This window comes from Amphiura filiformis, chromosome 5 (genome assembly GCF_039555335.1).
Source record: "Amphiura filiformis chromosome 5, Afil_fr2py, whole genome shotgun sequence".
In the NCBI taxonomy this organism is placed as follows: Eukaryota; Metazoa; Echinodermata; class Ophiuroidea; order Amphilepidida; family Amphiuridae; genus Amphiura; species Amphiura filiformis.
The window spans coordinates 17,425,065-17,449,266 of record NC_092632.1 but is presented as its reverse complement, the minus strand read 5'-3'; the positions used below and the strand labels follow the sequence as shown (position 1 = coordinate 17,449,266).

General features: G+C 36.3%; 1 protein-coding gene across 1 annotated transcript; it reads right to left on the bottom strand.

Moving 5' to 3' along the window:
- Positions 1 to 22,270: 22,270 nt before the first annotated feature.
- LOC140152035 (uncharacterized) lies at positions 22,271 to 23,197 on the bottom strand. Its single transcript, XM_072174336.1, has one exon. It carries the CDS (start codon positions 23,195 to 23,197, stop codon positions 22,271 to 22,273), a length of 927 nt encoding a protein of 308 aa, XP_072030437.1.
- Positions 23,198 to 24,202: the final 1,005 nt, after the last annotated feature.

Sequence of the window (24,202 nt, the reverse complement as noted above, 5' to 3'; positions counted from 1 at the left end):
TCAAAAGATAACCTCTGCCCCAACAATCCCAAGCAATTGTCTGAAACTGCTCTTCGGATGATGTATCATAAGAACTCAGTCGTCAAATGATGATAGTCATATAATGACCAAAAGATTATTACTGACTATATCATTGAAGGTGGACACCATGCTCGTGTAAAAAAACAAGTAAAAAGGGTTGTTTTTCAGCATTGGGCAAGTACAGCGCTGTACCTGTTTAGGGTGTCAAAAACACCAAAAATCAGGGAAAAGGGTATACTTTTCCAAGCAAAATACTTGCTTAGGCCTTTTTAGGGTACCAAAGGGTTAATGGCAAAATAAAAAAGGGTGAAATAGGCTATGTTTGGCTTCTATCAGAACAAATCGTAGGTTAAAACATTAAGAAACATCAAACTACTTATATTAAACAAGAACCTGAACATGAATTTTTTCTCTCTTAGTGTTAAAAAAATGGCAAAATACTTGTTTAGGGTATGTTTTGCATGCGCTGGGTAATACTCGTTTAGGGTGCATTTCGAGAGTCCAAACATGAGCATGGTGTCCATCACGTAATGTAAGTGCCCCCCCCCCCCGGGTGGAAATCTCAGGCAAAACAGCATTCGGATCAAATTTACTAGTAACTAGACCCTGCAGACCTAATTATAGCAGCAGCGAGCAGCATTTAAAAGCCCACCATAAAAACCATAGGGCCTGCACTTTGGCTCGACATTTGAAAGGGGCGTGAATTCATTTTTGGATACGCCCTATTATAATTAGGTAATACTCGACTCACACATTTCCCTATATGTATATACATGTACCACATGTAGTCAATCTGTCTGCTTTCTCTGTATTCACCATCGAAGTGGTTATGTAATTCCCTTGGTTACCCGATCACGCTATTTTGGTATGCCTTCGAGTGCCATATACTTTACGTGGTGATTGTTTCGATCGTGGTTCACTACTCAAGTGCGTGATCTCGTTGACATAGTAACATTACGTAACTTCGATACTGAATTGTGCCGTTCTTAAGCAAATACGGTAGTTAAACACGATTTCATCAAACATTATAACAATAGCTCTTTTACAGTGTGCAATCATCCCGGGCAATAATTATTGGGCAATAATAGAGGATGTGCGTGAAATTATTGATTGGCTCCATACAAAGGAATTGAACCGGTGTCCTTCACTGTAATCATGGCACAATGCAGTGCATTCAATCAAACGTTGTCGTCAACCTATTTGATCGTATTTGTGCATTTGTTATGTGTGTGAGACGAGCTGTCGCGGTAGATTGCAATAGCTTGTAATCATGCTTTTGTTGAATGAATTTGAGTACTCCGCCATATTTATGGTATGATACGTCATAATCTAGGTGATTATTTGCATTGGATGTCTTGAATACGCTGGCCATGGAGCTATTAAGAATGGAGAGGCAATAGATTATGTAACGCATTGTACACTTGTGCCGATTTGAAATCTGAGAAGCTATTCATCGAAAGGTACCTTTTGTTTGGGACAAAGGGCTTCCACCATTAAATCGGTATGCTGACCAGACAGTGTATTAACGCTTTACCTAGCAGACTACTGTCAATAAGTGATCAAACGAAAGTCGCGTGAAAGCGCTTACTATAACGAAAAGTACCTTTTGTTGTTATACCACTCAAGGGTGTAATTGAGTAGCCGTAAGCTCAAAAGGCACACATTAGCCGCTGATGCAGTTCGTTGTCACCCCACTGACTGTAGGTGCTTCATTTAAATAAATTGAATGCGCTTTCTGAATGATTACATATCAAGGCTGCCATGTCTGCATGTCTATTACTGTATAATGGTAATAGCTACGTATAGGCCTACATGTAACATATAATAAGTATACCGGTATAGGCCTATATTAAAGTTGTTTCAGAGAAAGTACAGAGAAAGGAAAAGAAAGGAATAACAAATAAATGTAGGCCTTATAATAATTATTATAGAAACTAAACACAGCCTGTCCCCACAAAGGCCTAACACTAACAGCACTATAGGCAGCCATTCGATGATGTCAATGCCTTTATGCGTTACGTATTTAAAACGCCCAGTCAGATGTATTTTACACCTAGTACCTGCTAAGCACAAGTCACCCAATTTCGAAAATTGGACGTTGAATGTACACTCTCATGAATATTGATTGGCAACATTTTCCAATATGTCAGCGCTCAAATCGGACACAATAGAACAATAGACCATCTCAGTGCGCTGACGCTGGCGAGGTTGTGTAATAATCGGATTAATGCTATAACAGTAGGTGAATACAAGTTTTGAATATATCGCGTTGCAAAGCCCCATTCAGTGATCCCAGCGAAAGTGAAAAAAATCAAATTGTTACTTTTATAAAAAAATTAATGAAAAAATTGGCACAAAACCCAAGAAAACGGCAGTATTGGCGAAGTTGAAGCCCCATTCAAATACATGTAGCTAATTTATATATACTGTCAGTATATAAATTACAGATTCACGTAAATGCATTATTTTTGTCTTAAATAGGCCTACACGGCTTAGGGCTGATCCACTAGCAGAAGACACCAAGTTGATGTTTTATGACCTTTGACATTGTTTTGTGGCGAGTGACATGGTCAGTTCAATTCAGCATCGAAGTGGTTACGTAATTCTCTTGGTTACCGGATCACGCTATTTTGATATGCCTTCAAGTGCCATATACTTTGTGTGGTGATTGTTTCGATCGTGGTTCATAACTCAAGCGCGTGATCCCGTTGACATAGTAACATTACGTAACTTCGATACTGAATTCACACCGAGTGTCCTTGCAGGTTTAACTCTGCTTCGGTGGTGGTCATGAAAGAATTCAAAAGATAACCTCTGCCCCAACAATCCCAAGCAATTGTCTGAAACTGCTCTTCGGATGATGTATCATAAGAACTCAGTCGTCAAATGATGATAGTCATATAATGACCAAAAGATTATTACTGACTATATCATTGAAGGTGGACACCATGCTCGTGTAAAAAAACAAGTAAAAAGGGTTGTTTTTCAGCATTGGGCAAGTACAGCGCTGTACCTGTTTAGGGTGTCAAAAACACCAAAAATCAGGGAAAAGGGTATACTTTTCCAAGCAAAATACTTGCTTAGGCCTTTTAGGGTACCAAAGGGTTAATGGCAAAATAAAAAAGGGTGAAATAGGCTATGTTTGGCTTCTATCAGAACAAATCGTAGGTTAAAACATTAAGAAACATCAAACTACTTATATTAAACAAGAACCTGAACATGAATTTTTACTCTCTTAGTGTTAAAAAAATGGCAAAATACTTGTTTAGGGTATGTTTTGCATGCGCTGGGTAATACTCGTTTAGGGTGCATTTCGAGAGTCCAAACATGAGCATGGTGTCCATCACGTAATGTAAGTGCCCCCTGGGTGGAAATCTCAGGCAAAACAGCATTCGGATCAAATTTACTAGTAACTAGACCCTGCAGACCTAATTATAGCAGCAGCGAGCAGCATTTAAAAGCCCACCATAAAAACCATAGGGCCTGCACTTTGGCTCGACATTTGAAAGGGGCGTGAATTCATTTATGGATACGCCCCTATTATAAATAGGTAATACTCGACTCACACACATTCCCTATATGTATATACATGTACCACATGTAGTCAATCTGTCTGCTTTCTCTGTATTCACCATCGAAGTGGTTATGTAATTCCCTTGGTTACCCGATCACGCTATTTTGGTATGCCTTCGAGTGCCATATACTTTACGTGGTGATTGTTTCGATCGTGGTTCACTACTCAAGTGCGTGATCTCGTTGACATAGTAACATTACGTAACTTCGATACTGAATTGTGCCGTTCTTAAGCAAATACGGTAGTTAAACACGATTTCATCAAACATTATAACAATAGCTCTTTTACAGTGTGCAATCATCCCGGGCAATAATTATTGGGCAATAATAGAGGATGTGCGTGAAATTATTGATTGGCTCCATACAAAGGAATTGAACCGGTGTCCTTCACTGTAATCATGGCACAATGCAGTGCATTCAATCAAACGTTGTCGTCAACCTATTTGATCGTATTTGTGCATTTGTTATGTGTGTGAGACGAGCTGTCGCGGTAGATTGCAATAGCTTGTAATCATGCTTTTGTTGAATGAATTTGAGTACTCCGCCATATTTATGGTATGATACGTCATAATCTAGGTGATTATTTGCATTGGATGTCTTGAATACGCTGGCCATGGAGCTATTAAGAATGGAGAGGCAATAGATTATGTAACGCATTGTACACTTGTGCCGATTTGAAATCTGAGAAGCTATTCATCGAAAGGTACCTTTTGTTTGGGACAAAGGGCTTCCACCATTAAATCGGTATGCTGACCAGACAGTGTATTAACGCTTTACCTAGCAGACTACTGTCAATAAGTGATCAAACGAAAGTCGCGTGAAAGCGCTTACTATAACGAAAAGTACCTTTTGTTGTTATACCACTCAAGGGTGTAATTGAGTAGCCGTAAGCTCAAAAGGCACACATTAGCCGCTGATGCAGTTCGTTGTCACCCCACTGACTGTAGGTGCTTCATTTAAATAAATCGAATGCGCTTGCTGAATGATTACATATCAAGGCTGCCATGTCTGCATGTCTATTACTGTATAATGGTAATAGCTACGTATAGGCCTACATGTAACATATAATAAGTATACCGGTATAGGCCTATATTAAAGTTGTTTCAGAGAAAGTACAGAGAAAGGAAAAGAAAGGAATAACAAATAAATGTAGGCCTTATAATAATTATTATAGAAACTAAACACAGCCTGTCCCCACAAAGGCCTAACACTAACAGCACTATAGGCAGCCATTCGATGATGTCAATGCCTTTATGCGTTACGTATTTAAAACGCCCAGTCAGATGTATTTTACACCTAGTACCTGCTAAGCACAAGTCACCCAATTTCGAAAATTGGACGTTGAATGTACACTCTCATGAATATTGATTGGCAACATTTTCCAATATGTCAGCGCTCAAATCGGACACAATAGAACAATAGACTATCTCAGTGCGCTGACGCTGGCGAGGTTGTGTAATAATCGGATTAATGCTATAACAGTAGGTGAATACAAGTTTTGAATATATCGCGTTGCAAAGCCCCATTCAGTGATCCCAGCGAAAGTGAAAAAAAAATCAAATTGTTACTTTTATAAAAAAATTAATGAAAAAATTGGCACAAAACCCAAGAAAACGGCAGTATTGGCGAAGTTGAAGCCCCATTCAAATACATGTAGCTAATTTATATATACTGTCAGTATATAAATTACAGATTCACGTAAATGCATTATTTTTGTCTTAAATAGGCCTACACGGCTTAGGGCTGATCCACTAGCAGAAGACACCAAGTTGATGTTTTATGACCTTTGACATTGTTTTGTGGCGAGTGACATGGTCAGTTCAATTCAGCATCGAAGTGGTTACGTAATTCTCTTGGTTACCGGATCACGCTATTTTGATATGCCTTCAAGTGCCATATACTTTGTGTGGTGATTGTTTCGATCGTGGTTCATAACTCAAGCGCGTGATCCCGTTGACATAGTAACATTACGTAACTTCGATACTGAATTCACACCGAGTGTCCTTGCAGGTTTAACTCTGCTTCGGTGGTGGTCATGAAAGAATTCAAAAGATAACCTCTGCCCCAACAATCCCAAGCAATTGTCTGAAACTGCTCTTCGGATGATGTATCATAAGAACTCAGTCGTCAAATGATGATAGTCATATAATGACCAAAAGATTATTACTGACTATATCATTGAAGACTGAGTTCAGCAGTCTTGTACAAAATCTGAATTTTGATGATTTTTACGATCGTCCGGATGAAAAAATCACTGAATGGGCCGCTAGTTCCTCCTCTCCTTACACTGGCAATATGGATCAAAGAAAAATAAAGAAAAAATAAAGAAAACAAGAAGAAAAAAAGACAAAGAAAAGAAACAATAAAAGAAAAACAAATATGAAAAGTTCGAACAATATTTGGTTTATAAAATTAATGTGACCGTGATGAGGCTCGAACTCACCACCTTCCGATTTAAAGTTCGAAGCGCTAGTGTACCAAATTCTGATGCCTTACCAAGTGAGCTGTGCTCCTGAGATACGAAATAAAAATAAAATAATACACTGTATACCTGCTTGTTTCGGTAATTGATTTGCTCAAATTCCATAATGGTACAGTGCAACAGAGCAAAAATGCCCAAAATTTAAAAGCTATATAATTTATGACCACTATACACTACACATAAAAATACTAATACAAGGGAATTTCAACGTAAGAATCCAAACAATTAAGTACCAACATGCACAGCTTTGTCCTTATATCACATTTAGGTTTTTAACAAAATGTTATCAAACCTCTACTGTGATTGGCAGCTGCACAAGGCATCTCTTTGATAGCTGATCATGGCCATCCATTCAGCAAGTGGCTACTAACTGACCTTGACAGGCTTGAATGAGCACTGTCATCTGCTACAAAACCATCACACTCTAGGACTACACTCTAGGACCTGGTCACTCCATAATGCTACAGGGAGCACAGTAGTTTGACAATGGAGTGAAAGACTATTATTATTGATTAGGCGCGGATTTTAAAAGTACAGCTCCTATGCGTGTATAGCAAAAAATTGGAATAGAATGTTTGGAATCATGTAACTAAAGTACTAAATGCATTCTGCAAAATGCGCTCTGACCAATTTATAAAGCATTTCATTAGCTTTAATTTGACATATTGTTTGACATATTTGGAATTATGGTAAATCATTAAATAAAATATTTATTAATTAATCAATTATGTCAATTAATTAAAATTTAATGCAAATATGCATATTTTCTCTGACAGAATTGTAGGATTTGACAAGAGCCATCTTTCTTGTAAGTTTGATTCTTATAACATACCGGTATCGTATTGCGTCCCGTTATAGTTGCAGAAAAAAAATACGCGTGCAGGACACACCCCCGCACACACCCCCACACACCCAGAGGATCGTACCGTTTTACAATCGTATAACATTCATTGGCGCTAGTAGTAGTAAATGTCAATTTTCTTTGCTTTACCTCACTTGTTCTGCTCAAAATTAAAAGGGGACATATCTGACAGTAAAAGCTTACATTTTATGGAAATTATGTTTAACTATTTGCTTAAGGGGTACTACACCCATTGATTTTTTTTTGCATTTTTTGCATTTTGTGAAGAAATTACAAAAAAAATTGGACAAAGTGGTATGCAAAATGAAGGGGCAAATCTTCTCGTTTTATTGGTGGCATCGGTATCAATGTAGCTTACATGCTTTTGAAGATAGAAGCCAAAAGGAGGTACATCACTGATGATTTAAATTCACTTCATTTTGGAAAGCTTACTATCAACGGATTTCGTTAAAATATTGGATATGTGTTGCTAACACATTAGGGAAATAATGTTGATATGTAAAATGGGAATAAGTGGTCCCTGATTTCTTTTCTGACTTCATGAACTTGGTGCTCCACAACTATCAAAAAACGAACCGGTTAAAATGCTTCTATTTTCAATGTCGAGCTATATTTTGTATTTTGAACTTGCAACCCTATGTCACTGAAACTTAATTAAGCCATAGGTAACAGGTTACCACAACCACACTACAGCAATGTTGAAAAAGATTGTATTTTTTGTCACCTATACCACCATATTAGGTAGTTTTCCGTAAGCTTCATTTTTGTGATTTTGGTAATTATTTTATATTTATTTGCCCAATCCAACTCAACTAGGCAATCTAAATTGTACTCACCATTTACATCCCAAGGTATTTTAGTATATCCACCTCACACATTTCCATTATATATCCAGTAACAGACAAAATATCAAAATTGATGCCTCATTATGACATGTATGATATCACAGACTATCACATGTATTCAAAATTGATGCCTGAATTTGACCTGAACCAATTGACCTATAACCTGACCTTTGACGACCTTATAGCCTTTTTTAATCTCTTTTCCTAACAACATATTATAGAAGATACATACATGGTGTAGTATTAAATTGTCTATGTGGAAGAGATTATTTAGGCCTATTTAATTTATTCAGTGTTATAATCAGTGAGTATATTTCTATAGATAGTATAACAAAGGATTTAATGTATTCTATTCATGTATTCTACTTGGACATGTTCAATAGAATAAATTATGGTTTGTTATGAAACACACATCTCAGTTACCAGGATACAGTAAACAAAAAAATATATAGGGCTAAAATGATTTTCTAAAATGGTTTAAAACCACTTTGTATGTTGAGATATTTTATAAGTTCAGGACATGAGATGATGAACATATTTATATACTTTATAAATTTGCAACAAAAAAAGAAGATGGGTACTGATGAAAATCAGGGTATTAAATCGCCTTAAGGATACGATACATGATTTACCGACAAGTGACTCATTTCGGAATGCGATCATGAATTTTGAAGAAAAAAAAGTTTCCACAGGCTTCTTTGGGATTCGAACCAGCGATTCGAAACTTCCTTCGATTACGCGTCTAGCGTTTTACCGTTCGGCCACGGTGGCAGTTGAGTGGCGGAGTGTAATGATAAATGATAAATCTCATAATGCCATCTTTAGCCTTTTGTTTACTAAAAAAAGACGCGTTTTGTAAAGATAGATTAACCGTTTTATGCATAAAGAGCACGAACGTTTGGGAAAGGTTTCAAACAAATAATAAAGACACTGATGTGATGATGAAATTGCGTAAGTCGGGGAATACATGCGTCGCAATGTTTTGTTTTGGTTTTAGGAATTTGACATTAAAATTTACGACTTCATGACATTATCATTCGAAATCAACAAAAGATATTTCAACAGTATATGGCATCATTCTTTCTCTAGAATGTTTTATACATGTATGTGAAATAGCTTCAACAATGGTTCGCTGTATAATGGTAAAAACAGCCTTGAAAAAAAAAAGGGCGAGAGGTACCATATTTAGGGGCTGTGCAATAATTATGAGTCATGGGGGGAGGGTAAAATTGGGGGGGGCAAGAAATTTTGGCGAGACGAAAGGGGGGGTAAGCAATTTTGGGCAAGCCGAGAGGGAGGGGCAAGCGATTTTTGGCACGCATTCACGGGGCACCTTTTTAATAAAATGCTTTAAAAAGGCTTAGGAAAACGGTACGGAAACGCTTAAATATGCAAATTTTCCTGCTCGCTGCGCTCGCAACATACATCTAGACCATTTAAAGTTTGGAATTTGGGATCCCAAAAAATTGGCATGTTCAAGGGGGGGCAAAGAATTTTTGGCGGGCCGAGGGGGGGGGCAAGCGATTTTTGGCGGGCCGAGAGGGGGGGGCAAGCGATTTTTGGCGAGCCGTTCGAAATTTTACCCCGGGGCTGATAATTATTGCACAGCCCCTTACGGATTCAGGCTAAATTTAAAATTGATATAAAACGTTTGTTTTTTGATCGATTACAAAAATTAATTTTTGTCATATAAAGAAATTGTGTCTGGCGTGAATTACACTACAGTTTTTATTCTTAGGGCTCTTTGACTTCTTCAAATGATTTTTTTAATGGTAGAGTGAATCCCCTGGCCCTCTATAATTACGCACAAAAGATCGAGTCCCCTTAAACAGCACAAAACAGATAAAGCAGACAAATTTACTATACATAGGCCTATACATGTATGGTATCTGTATGCCAGGGACTGTTTAAGAATATAACATTAGATTTATGATATTTACTTCGAGGACTGTTATATATCAAAAATGTGAAAAATATCAAATTTTAATAATTTGTCATAAAAATTGTATTATATCGTGAATTTCAAACAATGAAATTTATTTGCTATCAGAAAGACATTCTTCGTATTCAGAATGCAATTCGATATGTCTGATGTGCTCTCATGTCCCACAAAAAATACTATCGAAACGCTCAAAACAGATCCCTTAATTTGGTTAATTTTCTTTTCTTGTTTTCTTTATTTTTTCTTTATTTTTCTTTGATTTATATTGCCAGGGTAAGGAGAGGAGGGAACTAAAGGCCCATTCAGTGATTTTTTGATTTTTTTTCATCCCGACGATCGTAAAAATCATCCAAATTCAGATTTTGGATACTAGATTGCGGAACTCAGTCTTCAATGATAGTCAGTAATTTTTATATTTTGGACATTATTATGACTATCATTTGAGGACTGAGTTCTTATGATCCGGGGAGCAGTTTCAGACAATTGCTTGGGATTATTGGGGCAGAGGTTATCTTTTGAATTCTTTCATGACCACTGAAGCATAGTCAAACCTGTCAAGGACACTCGGCGTGAATTGAAAGACCATGTCACTCGCCACAAAAGAATGTCAAAGGTCATAAAACACCACTTTTGTGTCTTCTGCTATAAAGGCCTATGGCTGATTTTGTACCTTTCGTCATTGTCATAGATGTGCTAACATAGCTTGCTAGTGCAGTGGTTCAGCCGAAAGCCGCGCCGTGTGTCTAAGACAAAAAATAATGCATTTACGTGAGTCTGTAATTTATATACCGGTACTGACAGTATATAAATTAGCTACATGTATTTGAATGGGGCTTCAACTTCGTCAATACTGTCGTTTTCCTGTTTTGTTTTTTTGGCATTTGTTTTTCATTAACAAAATTTATAAACGTAACAATTTGTTTGTTTTTTTCACTTTCGCTGGGATCACTGAATGGGACTTTATAGCGCGGATTATTCAAAACTTGTTTTTACCTACTGCTATATAGTATTAATCCGATTATTACATAACTTTGCCAGCGTATTCAAGACATAGGTTATGTAGGGATAAACTGTACATGGGTATAGAGGCTCGATTGGCTCCAAACAAAGGATTTGAACCGGTGTCCTTCACCGTAATCACGGCGCAGTAGCCTACAGTCCATTCAATCAAATGTTGTCAGTGTGCGAGACGAACGATGTATAAATCTGGAGGTCACATCATCACTTATCATGCTTATTGTAAAAAGTTTGTCCAATGCATATACTGTGTGTATAGAGGTTATCCACTTTACTCATGTGTGACTTCTAACAAAAGGCGCTGATTCCCGTAGTATTCCTTAGTCAAAACATTTCAATGCATAACCTCGGAGTTACCTGCATGACTCTTGGCGGGCTATTTTGAAACAGTCATGGTTGCACATGTAGGTACTTCTTTTGAAAGTCCTAAACAAGGTATAGCAGTCGTTGATAGGATATGCAGCTTATAGAACACGGATAACCTCTATTGTTCCCGGGTATTGTCAATACAGTCAAGCAAACAGGTATTATATTTTGAAAAGGCCGCTATAGTATATTCACAGGGTGTCTTGAATGGCCAATCATATGGGACATAATCAAATTGCAGTGACTGCTTCCTTTGTTACCACATGTCAGTCATCTTGTGATTATTGGACCATGTAAACCTGCAAAAAACGAGCCAAAGTGCAGGCCCTATGCAAACCCACAAAAATATTTTTTCAGTGCCGTAACTAAAGAAAAACATTTAGGCTACATTGAAATGTCATGCATACATGAGACGATTGAGTGAAGTATGCAGAATTTGACAACCATTCCACTATTGGCACTGAACCAGTAGATCGTAAATTACCTTTTAATTCACTGTTATGGCCAGCTGCAAGGACGTGTACATAATTATTTGAGGTACTTTTCCTTATATTTGGCCAATATTTTATTCCCAAAAGAGATCTCAAAATCATTTATTTCCAGCAAAGTGTTTATCAGCTGAAGGCTTCGGCACTCGCCGGCCGGCAGTGCTGCAATCACTGTTTACAATCAACCAACCAGTGTTGCCACTACTACAAAGTACAAGGAGCCCAAAATCCCGCCCAAAATCCACCTTATTCCTATATACAATGTGTTTCAATGGGGAAGAAATCGATGGAAAATTCCCTTTGAAGCTTTTTGGGCTCGAAATAGTAGGACAGAAAACACGCCAATCAAAATGCCAATGAGAGCGGAGATCGGTGATCTGAGAGTCTATGGAACGGCTAGAAAATTTTTGGGGCTTCAAGAGCGGCAATCAATGAATTTAGTGGGTCTAAGGAACGGCTAGCGGCTCTGAAAAAGGGGGTCGTCGCCGCGGCACATACCCGTATAGCTGGGGAATGTGAGTGCCCCCCCCCCGGGCTGTGTCTATTGAGCATGTGAAAAATAGCATGTATGAAAGAACCACCCAAGTCCAGGATTTGAGAACTGGAGTTGTTCTTTCATACATATAACAGGCCTATGTATAGCAACAATTTCCCATGCTTAACTCAATTTGGCCAAACTGTGGACTTGGGTGGGTTTTGTATTCATATATTCAATTGCTTTTCCCTCCTCCCTGCCTGCCATCAAACCCTTCCCTCCCCCTTTGAACTGGCCCCAAAAGGTGGAGGGCAAACATATTTATTGACTCCTCCAATTTTATTAGGGCTTATAATAATTGGACAGGCTCTTTCCTCAGCCTAAATATCCTCTAAAGATTCCTGGTCCCGGGGGCCGGGGGCATTCGAATATGAAAATGACATATCTGTGCCTACCGGATCCGGAGTATACGGACACTGGGTCATTTTAAACAAAAATTGCTACAAAAATGTAAAAAATGTCCTATTTCTGAAACAAAGAGGGAGTCATTGGGTGTATTCTGCTGAAAAAAGGGGGTCATCGGGTGGCAGATTTGCCTCAAAAATGGGGATCTATTGACAGGCACATGATGCGTACCAATATATGGGAGTCCCCCCTCCCTCGGCTTACTGGTTTATGTTTATCCGTGTAGCACGATGATTTTATCCCAATGATCTAATTTTTTATTCTCTTGCATATCTGTATCACCTTAACCTATGCGTTTTTGAAATAATTGTTTTTGCCCAAAGACCGGTCAAGGTCTTTTGTTTGCGTAAAAGCCAATGGACAAATTTCTGTGGAAATTCCGCCGTTCAATGAATGATACGGGTCGATTTCCGGCTTGGCCAACCAGTCAAGAGGTGCCGATGCGCCAGAACAATTATAACGTATTTCTAATGTAAATTGCGGTAGCAATTTTCTCGTTGTCGGGGAATTTGCGCCAACCAGGGGAACCACGGGTTTCATTTATTCGATGCGAAGAGACACAATATACCACGTCCGTCTAACCATGTATCAGTAGGCCTATCGTTAATATGGGCAAATAAAATTTAGAATCATTAGGCCTACAATTCAAACAATTGTAAAATTAGTGTGTATTGTATCACCAAAAATAATGATGTACCTGAGGATGATGACCCTGATGTTGCCGATGTTTCGGATGATGAGGATTACTCAAATGATGATGATGATGATGATGATGATAATGATAACGATTCAGATAATGATGATGACTCAGATGATGATGATTTCTCAGATGACTCATATGGTGACTCATATAATGACTCAGTGATGACTCAGATGATGATGGTGGTGATGATGTACTAGATAAGAATGATGATGATGCCTAGGATAATGAGGACTTAGATGATCATGGTGACAATGAGGATGACAAGATGCCGATGCATCAGATTCAGTCACTGACTCGGATGATGACTTGGATATAATGATGATGCTTCGGATGATTTGATGATGATGATGACGATGATGATCACCCTGATGACCCTTTTAGGGCGCGGCTACCCAAAGACCTTTTTGGACTGGGCCAGGATGAGCTGGCCCGGTACTTATTAGTCGGAAATAAAAATTGCTGTTTCTAGAATGAATAAGATAGAATTCGTAAAGAAAACAGGTGGACCTGGAACAAGTTGTTTTGATAAAGTTTAAACGTGTAAACATTAAAGGTGTACAGGGTGTCCCAGAAAAATTACCGGGCAAACTAATTTGGCCGTAAGTTGAAAATTAAGCAACCAAATCAAAAAATTTAAAAAGCAGCGTATAGCCCATCTTATTTTGCATCTTATATGTCAATTTTACTTGAATCAATTGACCAATTGCGAAGAAATTAGCGTTTAAATAATGCATGCGTCAATGCAGTTCATTCCAAGTTTGATCAACAGGCCCTTTTCATATTCGCTCACCTCTTCCTAATCGATTTTCATTATCTAGATCAATATATTATTGAAACTTAATACCTTGATGTTTTGCAAAAGTTCATTCTACAAATCGTATACTTTGCAAACTTGCTTAATTTATTGTTGTTAATAAGTTATGTACGTTTTACAAAAGTGTTGTTGTTTCAGCCCTCTTTACAATGTAACTCAAGAACCGCAGTACCTATTAATTTGTTTTATTTCAATTCTTCTACACGCTCGCTATGAATTGAGCAATGCAGTTTTTGCCAAAACTCACTACCATTCGTAAGATGCTGTGAACTACCAAATCACAACAGTTTAAAATAATTGATAACATTAAGGGGGTACTACACCCCTGCCCGAATTTGTGCCTATTTTTGCATTTTTCTTAAATTTTTTTAGCGCATTGGGGACAAGTAAGATATGTATATTATAGGGGCAAGGACTACAACTACTGCACTGGAAATTTTATTTCAGCACAGACAACAGTTGTGGAGTTACAGTTAAAAATAAGGGAAAAACAATTTTTGATCAATACATCAATAACTACTAACTTTGAGTTGCTGAATTTTCAGTACAGTAGTTGTAGTCCTTGCCCCTATAATATACATATCTTACTTGTCACCAATGTGCTATAATTTTGAGAAAAATAGACAAAAATTGACCAGGGTGTTGTGCCCCCTTAAATTTTTATAATTCTTAATTCTTATATATAACATAGGCCCCAATGTTGCACAAAATAATAATAAAGACGGATGCAGAATCACAGTCAAAAGGTGTAAAAAGATGACAATGTAAAATAACATGCATTTTTTCAACATTTAAAATTTAGATTGATTTCAGTCAATTTTCATAATGCTATTACCTATTTGTGCAATCTCAAAGACTTGAAATGAACAATGCATACGGTATATCTGGATCTAAGTTTCAAATAATTATAATGCTCCAAGTCTATTAAAAACACACCTTATTCATGAATATTCATATTACTGGGCTCATAAGCATGATTTGATAAGAATGTTTTGAGGTTTTGTGTTGAAATTGCTCAAAAGTATATTACTTTTTGGCTTCTTATATACCATTTTGTACTGTGTGATAATTATTCTTACTCCGAAGTTGTAAACATCACTGCAAAAAGTGTGTTTAGGAATTAAACACTATCTTGCACCATGTTTTTAATCATGTTTAAATGCTACACATGTTTAGGAATTTGATGGGCTGTGTTTAGGAATTTGACATTGGTGTTTAGGAATCAAACATGTTTAGAAACGTGGTGCAAGAAAAGTGTTTTATTCCTAAAAACCAATGTCAAATTCCATAACATCATGTGTTAAATTCCTAAACACATACCCATCAAATTCCTAAACATGTGTAGCATTTAAACATGTTTAAAAACATGGTGCAAGATAGTGTTTAGAAAAGTGTTTAATTCCTAAACACACTTTTTGCAGTGCGCTGTCTGCACACCCCCATCACGTCAAGTGCCCCTGAGATGGAGCGGTTAGTAGCTATATATCAGGGCTGGCTGCCACTATAGGGTTTAGGAATCAAGCATGTTTAGAAATGTGGTGCAAGAAAGGTGTTTAATTCCTAAACACGCTTTTTGCAGTGATGGTAAATGAATAAATTGGCAAATGTTAAGAATAGTTGCATCACTTTCATTATTCAACATTAATTTCAAAATGCAAGTTGATTTCAAGATATGCACGTTGGTACTAGTTTTATGATAATTTATGGTGCCCAATTTCTTGTGGGCAAAATAATTTACTGGGTGAGCACTTTTGGGCAATGGGCAAGTTGAATTTACTGGGTGGGCAAAATAATTTACTGGGTGGGCATTTGCCCACCCAGTTAACATGTTATTTATCTCCTGGTCCAAATTTAGTCAAAGACGAACTTGATTTTAAATCATTCTCGCTAGATGTTTTAACAAAAACCATTCATGATTCAAAATATAAGGTGCCAAATTCCGTCCTGTCTCTCGTTTATTAGATTACACCTTTTTTTCTTAATCATGTTAAGGGCTGGGGTATGAACGTTTGGACAGTATTTATTTTGGGACATTAGAGCACATCAGACATATCGAATTGCATTCTGAATACGAAGAATGTCATTCTGATATCAAATAATTTTGGTTTTTGAAATTCGCAATTTAATACACATTTTATGGCAAATCATTAAAATTGATATTTTTGATATTTAACAGTACTCGAAGTAAACTTTATAAATCTGATGACTTATACTTAACGTGTATGTAGGTGGGATGAAATGCCGACGATCAATTAAAAATGTTGACCTTTCGTATTGAAGATATGGATTTTTTTCCCAAAACACCAAAAAAAATTAGGTCTTTTGGGGAAAAAAATCTATATCTTCAATATGAAAGGTCAAAATTTTCAATTAACCGTCGGCTTTTCCTCCCTGCTACATACACTTTAAGAATATATCATTGGATTTATATAATTTACTTCGAGGACTGTTATATATCAAAATTTGAAAAATATTAAATTTTATAATTTGTCATAAAATTTGTATTATATTGTGATTTTCAAAAATGAAAATTATTTGATATCAGAAAGACATGCTTCGTATTCAGAATGCAATTCGATAGGTCTGAGGTGCTCTCATGTCCCACAAAAATACTGTCGAAACGCAATAAACGCTCATTTTAGATCCCTTAAGTGAAACTTTCGAAATTATCAATTAATGCAATCGATCCCTCTAATTAAAATAAGAAAGATAGATCAAGTATCTTTGGTAGATACTATATTAAATGCTCCAACATTGTCATTAGCCTCGGTCCGAGGGCTCTGGGATGGTGTTTTATTATTATTATTATCATTATTATTATTATTTTCATTATCTTAATCAATATATTATTGAAAAGTTCGATGTTTTGCAATAGTTGATTCTACAAATCATATCATTTGAAAACTCGCTTGATTTATTGTTGTTAATGAGGTACGTTATACAAAGGTATTGTTGTTTCAGCCCTCTTTACAACATAACTCAAGAACCACAGGACCTACAAAATTATATCTGTGATATTTGAATTCTTCTACACACTCGCTATGAAAATTTAATGATCAATGCAATTTTTGCCAAAGCTTGCTACCATTCGCAAAACTTTGTCATTGGGTAGCAGGAAATAGAAAAAGGGAGTCATTGAGTATCTGAATTTTTTTAAAGGGGTCATAGTGGGTATTAGGTAGGACAATAACACAAAAAGGGGGGTCCGATATTTTTTGATGCACTCGTAACCAACATGAGTTGCTTGATCTTATTATGCATATTGTATGGTGCTGATTCTGCCCACCCATGGCAGGGGGACCCAACAGTTGCCTTTGTGTTTTCATGCTTTTGCTGGGCTACCACTTCTTTTTCTGCTTGCCTTTTTCATCACTCTTGGTAGCGTAGCATTTGCTCTTTTTTTTAAATAATTTTTTAACAGAGGTATTGGTTGGGTCCTGTTGTCATGGTGGGGCAGTATTATTTAAATCTCATTGTCATAATCTGATTGTATCTTTGCATCTATCTTGGTTACCGTAATTAAGATGGGGTCTGGTGGACCATGTCTGTATGTTCTTTTTTCCCTTCCACCAGGCCCAAGTACAGGTGAATAAAAATGGAAAAAAAAAAAGAAGAAAAAAAAAAAAAAAAAGGGTCCGATTGCAGTAGCGTAGCCAGCGGTGCAGTGGGGCAGGTGGGGCAGAGTACCCCCCCTGACAAAAAATGATGGAAAAAAGTGCCCCTCTGACAAAACAAGAAAGAGTAAATCAAAAGGGCAAAAGAAAAGAAAAGGGGCAAGGAGCCCTTTTCTACCGAAATTCTACCGAATTTCCCGCAGCCCGATCATGGGCCAAAATAGTGTAAAATGCGAAATTTTGGCGCGCTACGCTCGCACAATGTAAATATAAAATAAAGTCCATTTCAATCCTGATAATGGACAAAAATAGTGTAAAACACCAATTTTTTGCGCGCTACACGCGTACACCGTCCATCTATTGTATAATGCAACTAATTTTTTCGTCTGCCCCGAAATTTTATTTGCCCCCCCTCCCGACCAAAAAAGCTGGCTACGCCCCTGGGTCATTGGGTACAAGCCGGTTTTTAAAATAGGGGGTCTATCCCGAGCGAGGTAGGCCTACATTTGAGGTCTTTTCAATTTTATTTTTATTTTTTGAAATTCAATTAGGCCTATAACTTTTCAAAAAATATGTCTAGGAAGTAGAGATGCTTTCTATAGCCTTGCTAATATACAAGTAACACTTTTATAAGGTTTTGTGATAGTTAGAGGGGGCCTATCTCTCAGAACAACAAATAAAAAGAGTCCTCCTCCTTTTTCCAGGCATTATTGTACACGCTAAAATAGCTCTAATTATGGGTATTTAGGCTACACCGATTTTGCGATAAAAAATAAAAAGCCCCTCTTCGCTTAGACTACCCTGTAGTCCACTTGCCCATTGTGCATAGGGGAGAGCGGGGAGTGTTCGCCCTATTTTTTCTGACCAGCCTAGCGATGTCAATTTTAAGGTTAGGGATGACCTGGTTAGCTCATGTGAAAGCCATATGTCTTAGCTATATACAACCACAATCCCAGAACTATAGGCCTTACAATAGCAACAGGATAGAGCAAACAAAAAAGTTTTGCAAAGTGGCGAACTTGCCCCATATATTTGTAAACGTTGTGAAATAGGTAGGCATAGCCATAATAATATCTGAAAAATATCCAAATTATCCTAATTAGCCCTCATAATATGAGAATTATCTAAAAGATCCAAATATCAGAAATATCCAAATTATCCTAATGACCCATAATAATATGAAAAAGATCAGAAATATTCAAATTATATAAAATATCAAAATATTTGAAATATGCAAATTATCCAAATTAGGCATAATAATAATATCCAAAATATGCAAATTATCCAAAATAGCCCTAATAATATCCAAATTATCCTAATTAGCCATAATAATATCAAAAATATCAAAAATATCCTAATTATCCAAAATAGCCCTAATAATATCCAAATTATCTAAAATATCCGAAATATGCAAATTATTCTTATGACCCATAATAATATGAAAAATATCAGAAATATCCAAAGTATCCTAATTAGCCATAATAATATCTAAAATATCCAAATTATCCAAAATAGGCCTAATAATATCCAAATTATCTAAAATATCCAAATATCTGAAATATGCAAATTATTCTAATGACCCAAAATAATATGAAAAATATCAGAAATATGCAAAATATCCTAATTAGCCATAATATCCAAAATAGCCCTAATAATATCCAAATTGTCTAAAATATCCAAATATCTGAAATATCCAAATTATCCTAATGACCCATAATAATATGAAAAATATCAGAAATATCCAAATTATCCTAATTAGCCATAATAATATACAAAATATTAAAAATATCCAAATTATCAAAAATAGCCCTAATAATATCCAAATTATCTAAAATATCCAAATATCTGAAATATCCAAATTATACTAATGACCCATAATAATAGGAAAAATATCAGAAATATCCAAAATATCCTAATTAGCCATAATAATATCCAAAATATCCAAATTATCCAAAATAGCCCTAAAAATATCCAAATGATCTAAAATATCCAAATATCTGAAATATCCAAATTATCCTAATGACCCATAATAATAGGAAAAATATCAGATATATCCAAAATATCCTAATTAGCCATAATAATATCCAAAATATCTAAAATATCCAAATTATCCAAAATAGCCCTTATAATATCCAAATGATCTAAAATATCTAAATATCTGAAATATCCAAATTATCCTAATGACCCATAATAATAGGAAAAATATCAGAAATATCCAAAATATCCTAATTAGCCATAATAATATCCAAAATATCTAAAATATCCAAATTATCCAAAATAGCCCTAATAATATCCAAATTATCTAAAATATCCAAATATCTGAAATATCCAAATTATCCTAATGACCCATAATAATAGAAAAACTATCAGAAATATCCAAAATATCCTAATTAGCCATAATAATATCCAAAATATCCAAATTATCCAAAATAGCCCTAATAATATCCAAATTATCTAAAATATCAAAATATCTGAAATATCCAAATTATCCTAATGACCCATAATAATAGGAAAAATATCAGAAATATCCAAAATATCCTAATTAGCCATAATAATATCCAAAATATCTAAAATATCCAAATTATCCAAAATAGCCCTAATAATATCCAAATTATCTAAAATATCAAAATATCTGAAATATCCAAATTATCCTAATGACCCATAATAATAGGAAAAATATCAGAAATATCCAAAATATCCTAATTAGCCATAATAATATCCAAAATATCTAAAATATCCAAATTATCCAAAATAGCCCTAATAATATCCAAATTATCTAAAATATCCAAATCTCTGAAATATCCAAATTATCCTAATGACCCATACTAATAGTAAAAATATCAGAAATATCCAAAATATCCTAATTAGCCATAATAATATCCAAAATATCTAAAATATCCAAATTATCCAAAATAGCCCTAATAATATCCAAATTATCTAAAATATCAAAATATCTGAAATATCCAAATTATCCTAATGACCCATAATATTATAGGAAAAATATCAGAAATATCCAAAATATCCTAATTAGCCATAATAATATCCAAAATATCTAAAATATCCAAATTATCCAAAATAGCCCTAATAATATACAAATTATCTAAAATATCCAAATATCTGAAATATCCAAATTATCCTAATGACCCATAATAGGAGAAATATCCAAATTATCCTAATTAGCCATAATAATATCCAAAATATCTAAAATATCTTAATTAGCCATAATATCTAAAATATCCAAATATCTGAAATATATAAATATCCATAATATCCTTGATAATATCCAAATTATCTAAAATATCCAAATATCCAAAATATCAGTAGGTGCAACTATTATCCAAATTATCCATAATATCCTTTAATAATATCCAAATATCTTGATAGCTAATAGCTGAAGCTAATTGGATATTTGTCAGGATATTTTAGATAGTTACAATCCCGCACCTTAATGCTTGCTAGACACGTGTTTCTGGACCATGTAAACGGAATACGATGGTCCTTCATCAGTAGCTTGCTGGAGGCCCTATTTCTTTGGAACCTCTTTGGAGAGCTTGTCTATTCCTGGTTTAGGTGGATGCTTGCGTGACCTTGTGTTTGGTATAGGTCCGTAGGCCTATATCTGTTGCCTCTTCCCTGTGTATATTCGAAAGATCTTCGTGAAGTTATAGGCTATCTATTTTGTTGGTGGTGGAGTCATGTTGTCACCTAACAAGGCGTTGCGTAGGCCTATATGTCTTCGTGCATATTTTCTTAATGTTTACAATTAAGAAGAGTTGCTGGATACCGGCCTCGTCTCTTCAAAATCTTCAGATTGAGAGATCTATTGTATGTTGGTGGATTCAGTATCTGAATCCTCGATGGCTACAAATTTGTTGAAACCCCTACTCTCTGTTTCCAGTTCTTGAAGTTGTTGTAAAGTGGGTGAGCCGGGAGGGGTGCCCTCGTACCCCATGAAGTCCTCATAAGTGTGATCATCTTCTTCTGGAGATGGAAGTTTGGCCTTTACTAGTGAGTCCCGCAGGTTCTCAGCTCTGCTGTAGGCTATCATTGGTGGTTTGGGGAATGTTATTTTCAGCTTCTGATTGTTACTGATAATATTCCAATGTTTCTGTATAGCCTGTTTTATGCGCTTGCCCGCGAAATGCGGGGCATATTTGGTTTTGAAAACCAAAGGTATTTCTCGAGATTTTGGTTTCTCCTCGAGGAATAAATGGCGGTCTTCAAAGTTGATTGAGGAACCCGCCTTGAGAAGTTCAGCTTCGCTGTAGCCTCTGGTGGAAAGTTTCTCCATGAAGAAATCTTTCTTTTCCAAGAATGTTTCATAGTTGTTATTATTTCTTGCGTATCGCATGACTTCAGCGCGTACGAAACCATCGAAAACTGGCTGTGGGTGGCATGATGATCTATGTAAGAATTGTCCTGTCTCTGTTTTCTTTGTATGACATTTGATGTCCAGGATACTCTCTTTAAAGCGTTTGCCTTTGTATATGACCAGGTCTAGGAATTGGATGGTGTCCTCGGAAGCTTCATATGTAAACTTCAGAGTGTCGTGGAAGGTGTTCACCTGCTGGACGAAAGTTTGTAGGTCTTCTAAACTTCCCGTTCAGAAAACTAACGTGTCATCCATATACCTGTATAAGGTGTGGATGTGTGTAGTCGATTGTAAGATCTTGTTTTCCAATTCATGGACTACAAGGTTACATATGCTACCTGATGATCTTTGGCCCATAGGTACCCCTGAGGTTTGTAGGAAGTATTCGTCATTGAATTCAAAAGAATTCCTGTATAACACCAGGCGTAGGAGTTCTACCATGTATTTCATATCTGGAATGATTGGGTCGTAATCAAAAGGGTCCAGATTTGCGAGTGTCTCCAAAGTAACTCGAAAAGCTTGATCTTGTGGGACCGATGTGAACATCGAAACCACATCCAGACTGGCTAAAATGATGCCTTGAGGTAGAGTCAAGTTTTCGATCTTCCTGATGGTGTCCCCTGTATCCTTCAGGTAAGTGGGTTGGGATCTCACCACTGGTAGAAGGTAGAAGTCTATGAGTTCTGAGGCCCTCTCCAGTGGAGAGGAGCAGTTGGAGACAACTGGTCTTCCTACAAATCGTACTCCTGGTGGAGGGGTTTTGTGGACTTTAGGTAGCATGAAGAAAACCGGGGTTCTCATTTGCCCATTAAATGGGTCCAGGTAGTCTGTCAAAGCTATGTCGATTTGTTTTTCAACATACATTTCGCAGGCTAGACTGTGTAGCATGTCTGCTGTAGCCTTTGTTGGGTTATAATCTAGTTTTAGGTACTGGTCATTTCTACTTAGTTGTCGGTATCCCTCTTCTAGGTAGTGTTGCTTAGATATTACTGCTATACCTCTACCTTTGTCGTAGGGTTTGAGTATTATCTGAGTGTTTTTCTTCAGAGTTTCCCATGCCCTTTTCTCATTTGGGTTATAGTTGGGTTTGACTTTCTTGGTTGGGATTTCGGACAGTTCCATTTTAAGATTCTCGTAAAAGTCCAGGTCATTGCACATGGTGGGACCTGGTTGCCATTGCGATGGAAGTCTGAACTTGTGTCTTTTAGGCCATTTACTGAGTGAGGCGTGGTACCTTATTCTCATAATTTTATGAGGTCATTACAATCACGCATGATGGCGTTTTTGCTCGGTTTGTCGGGAGTAGGGATGAACCCAAGACCTTTGGATAGAGCTAGGATTTGGTCGTCCGAAAGCTCATAGTCCGATAGGTTAGTAATGAAAGCCGAGGCTCTCTCTATTTCTTGATGTGTTTTCTTTAATTTCTGCGTGTTCTTGTGGTTTAGTCTTGAGCACCGTGATGTTTTCTTAATTTTCCTTTGGTGGAGGGTGCGTTTGACTCTGTTGTTCCTCGCCATGTGATAAAAGCCGCTATCTTTCTGTATAGCATAGGCCCTGATCCTGATAATTGATTAATTTGTTAAAGAAAAAAAGTTTTTAAACTTATTTTTAAAACAGTGTGTGGGTTAGGGACTTTGCCCGTTCAAAGTCAAAGTACATAGTCGATTTTTAACTCGGACTTTCGCGATTAATAAACTGGTAGATTCTAAAATCAGAATTGTTCAGTATTGAAGTGCCAATATAATTATGACATTATGATATGTTACACTTTACTTTTACTGTCACTAATAAATTTATATAAACTTTTTCATAACAATTTTATACTAGTATTTGATGTAATAAATATCAGTATAATTTCGAGTTCAGCTGAATGCTTTCATCATGATTAATAATGTGCTTTTATTTATCAAAAATCGACTGTGGCATTATCTAAGGGCAGAGCAGCACAGTAAACTCACTTCAGAAGAACCAAAGACAACCCAAACAGCCCTTTTCAGAGCTACCTTTTAATCCCAAAAAGAGAAATGACTTATGTTGTAAATAAAAAGAAAGCAATAAACAACAAAGTAAGAAACATAATAAACAAAAGGCATAAATAAACAAAAAAAATAAGTAACTGCAAGTATAGCAAAAGAAGTGCTACTCCACATCCATTTTGCCCAC

What these genes read in the sequence shown, in the direction of transcription:
- LOC140152035 (XM_072174336.1), bottom strand. Translation starts at nt 23,197, where the DNA reads ATGTGCAATGACCTGGACTTTTACGAGAATCTTAAAATGGAACTGTCC.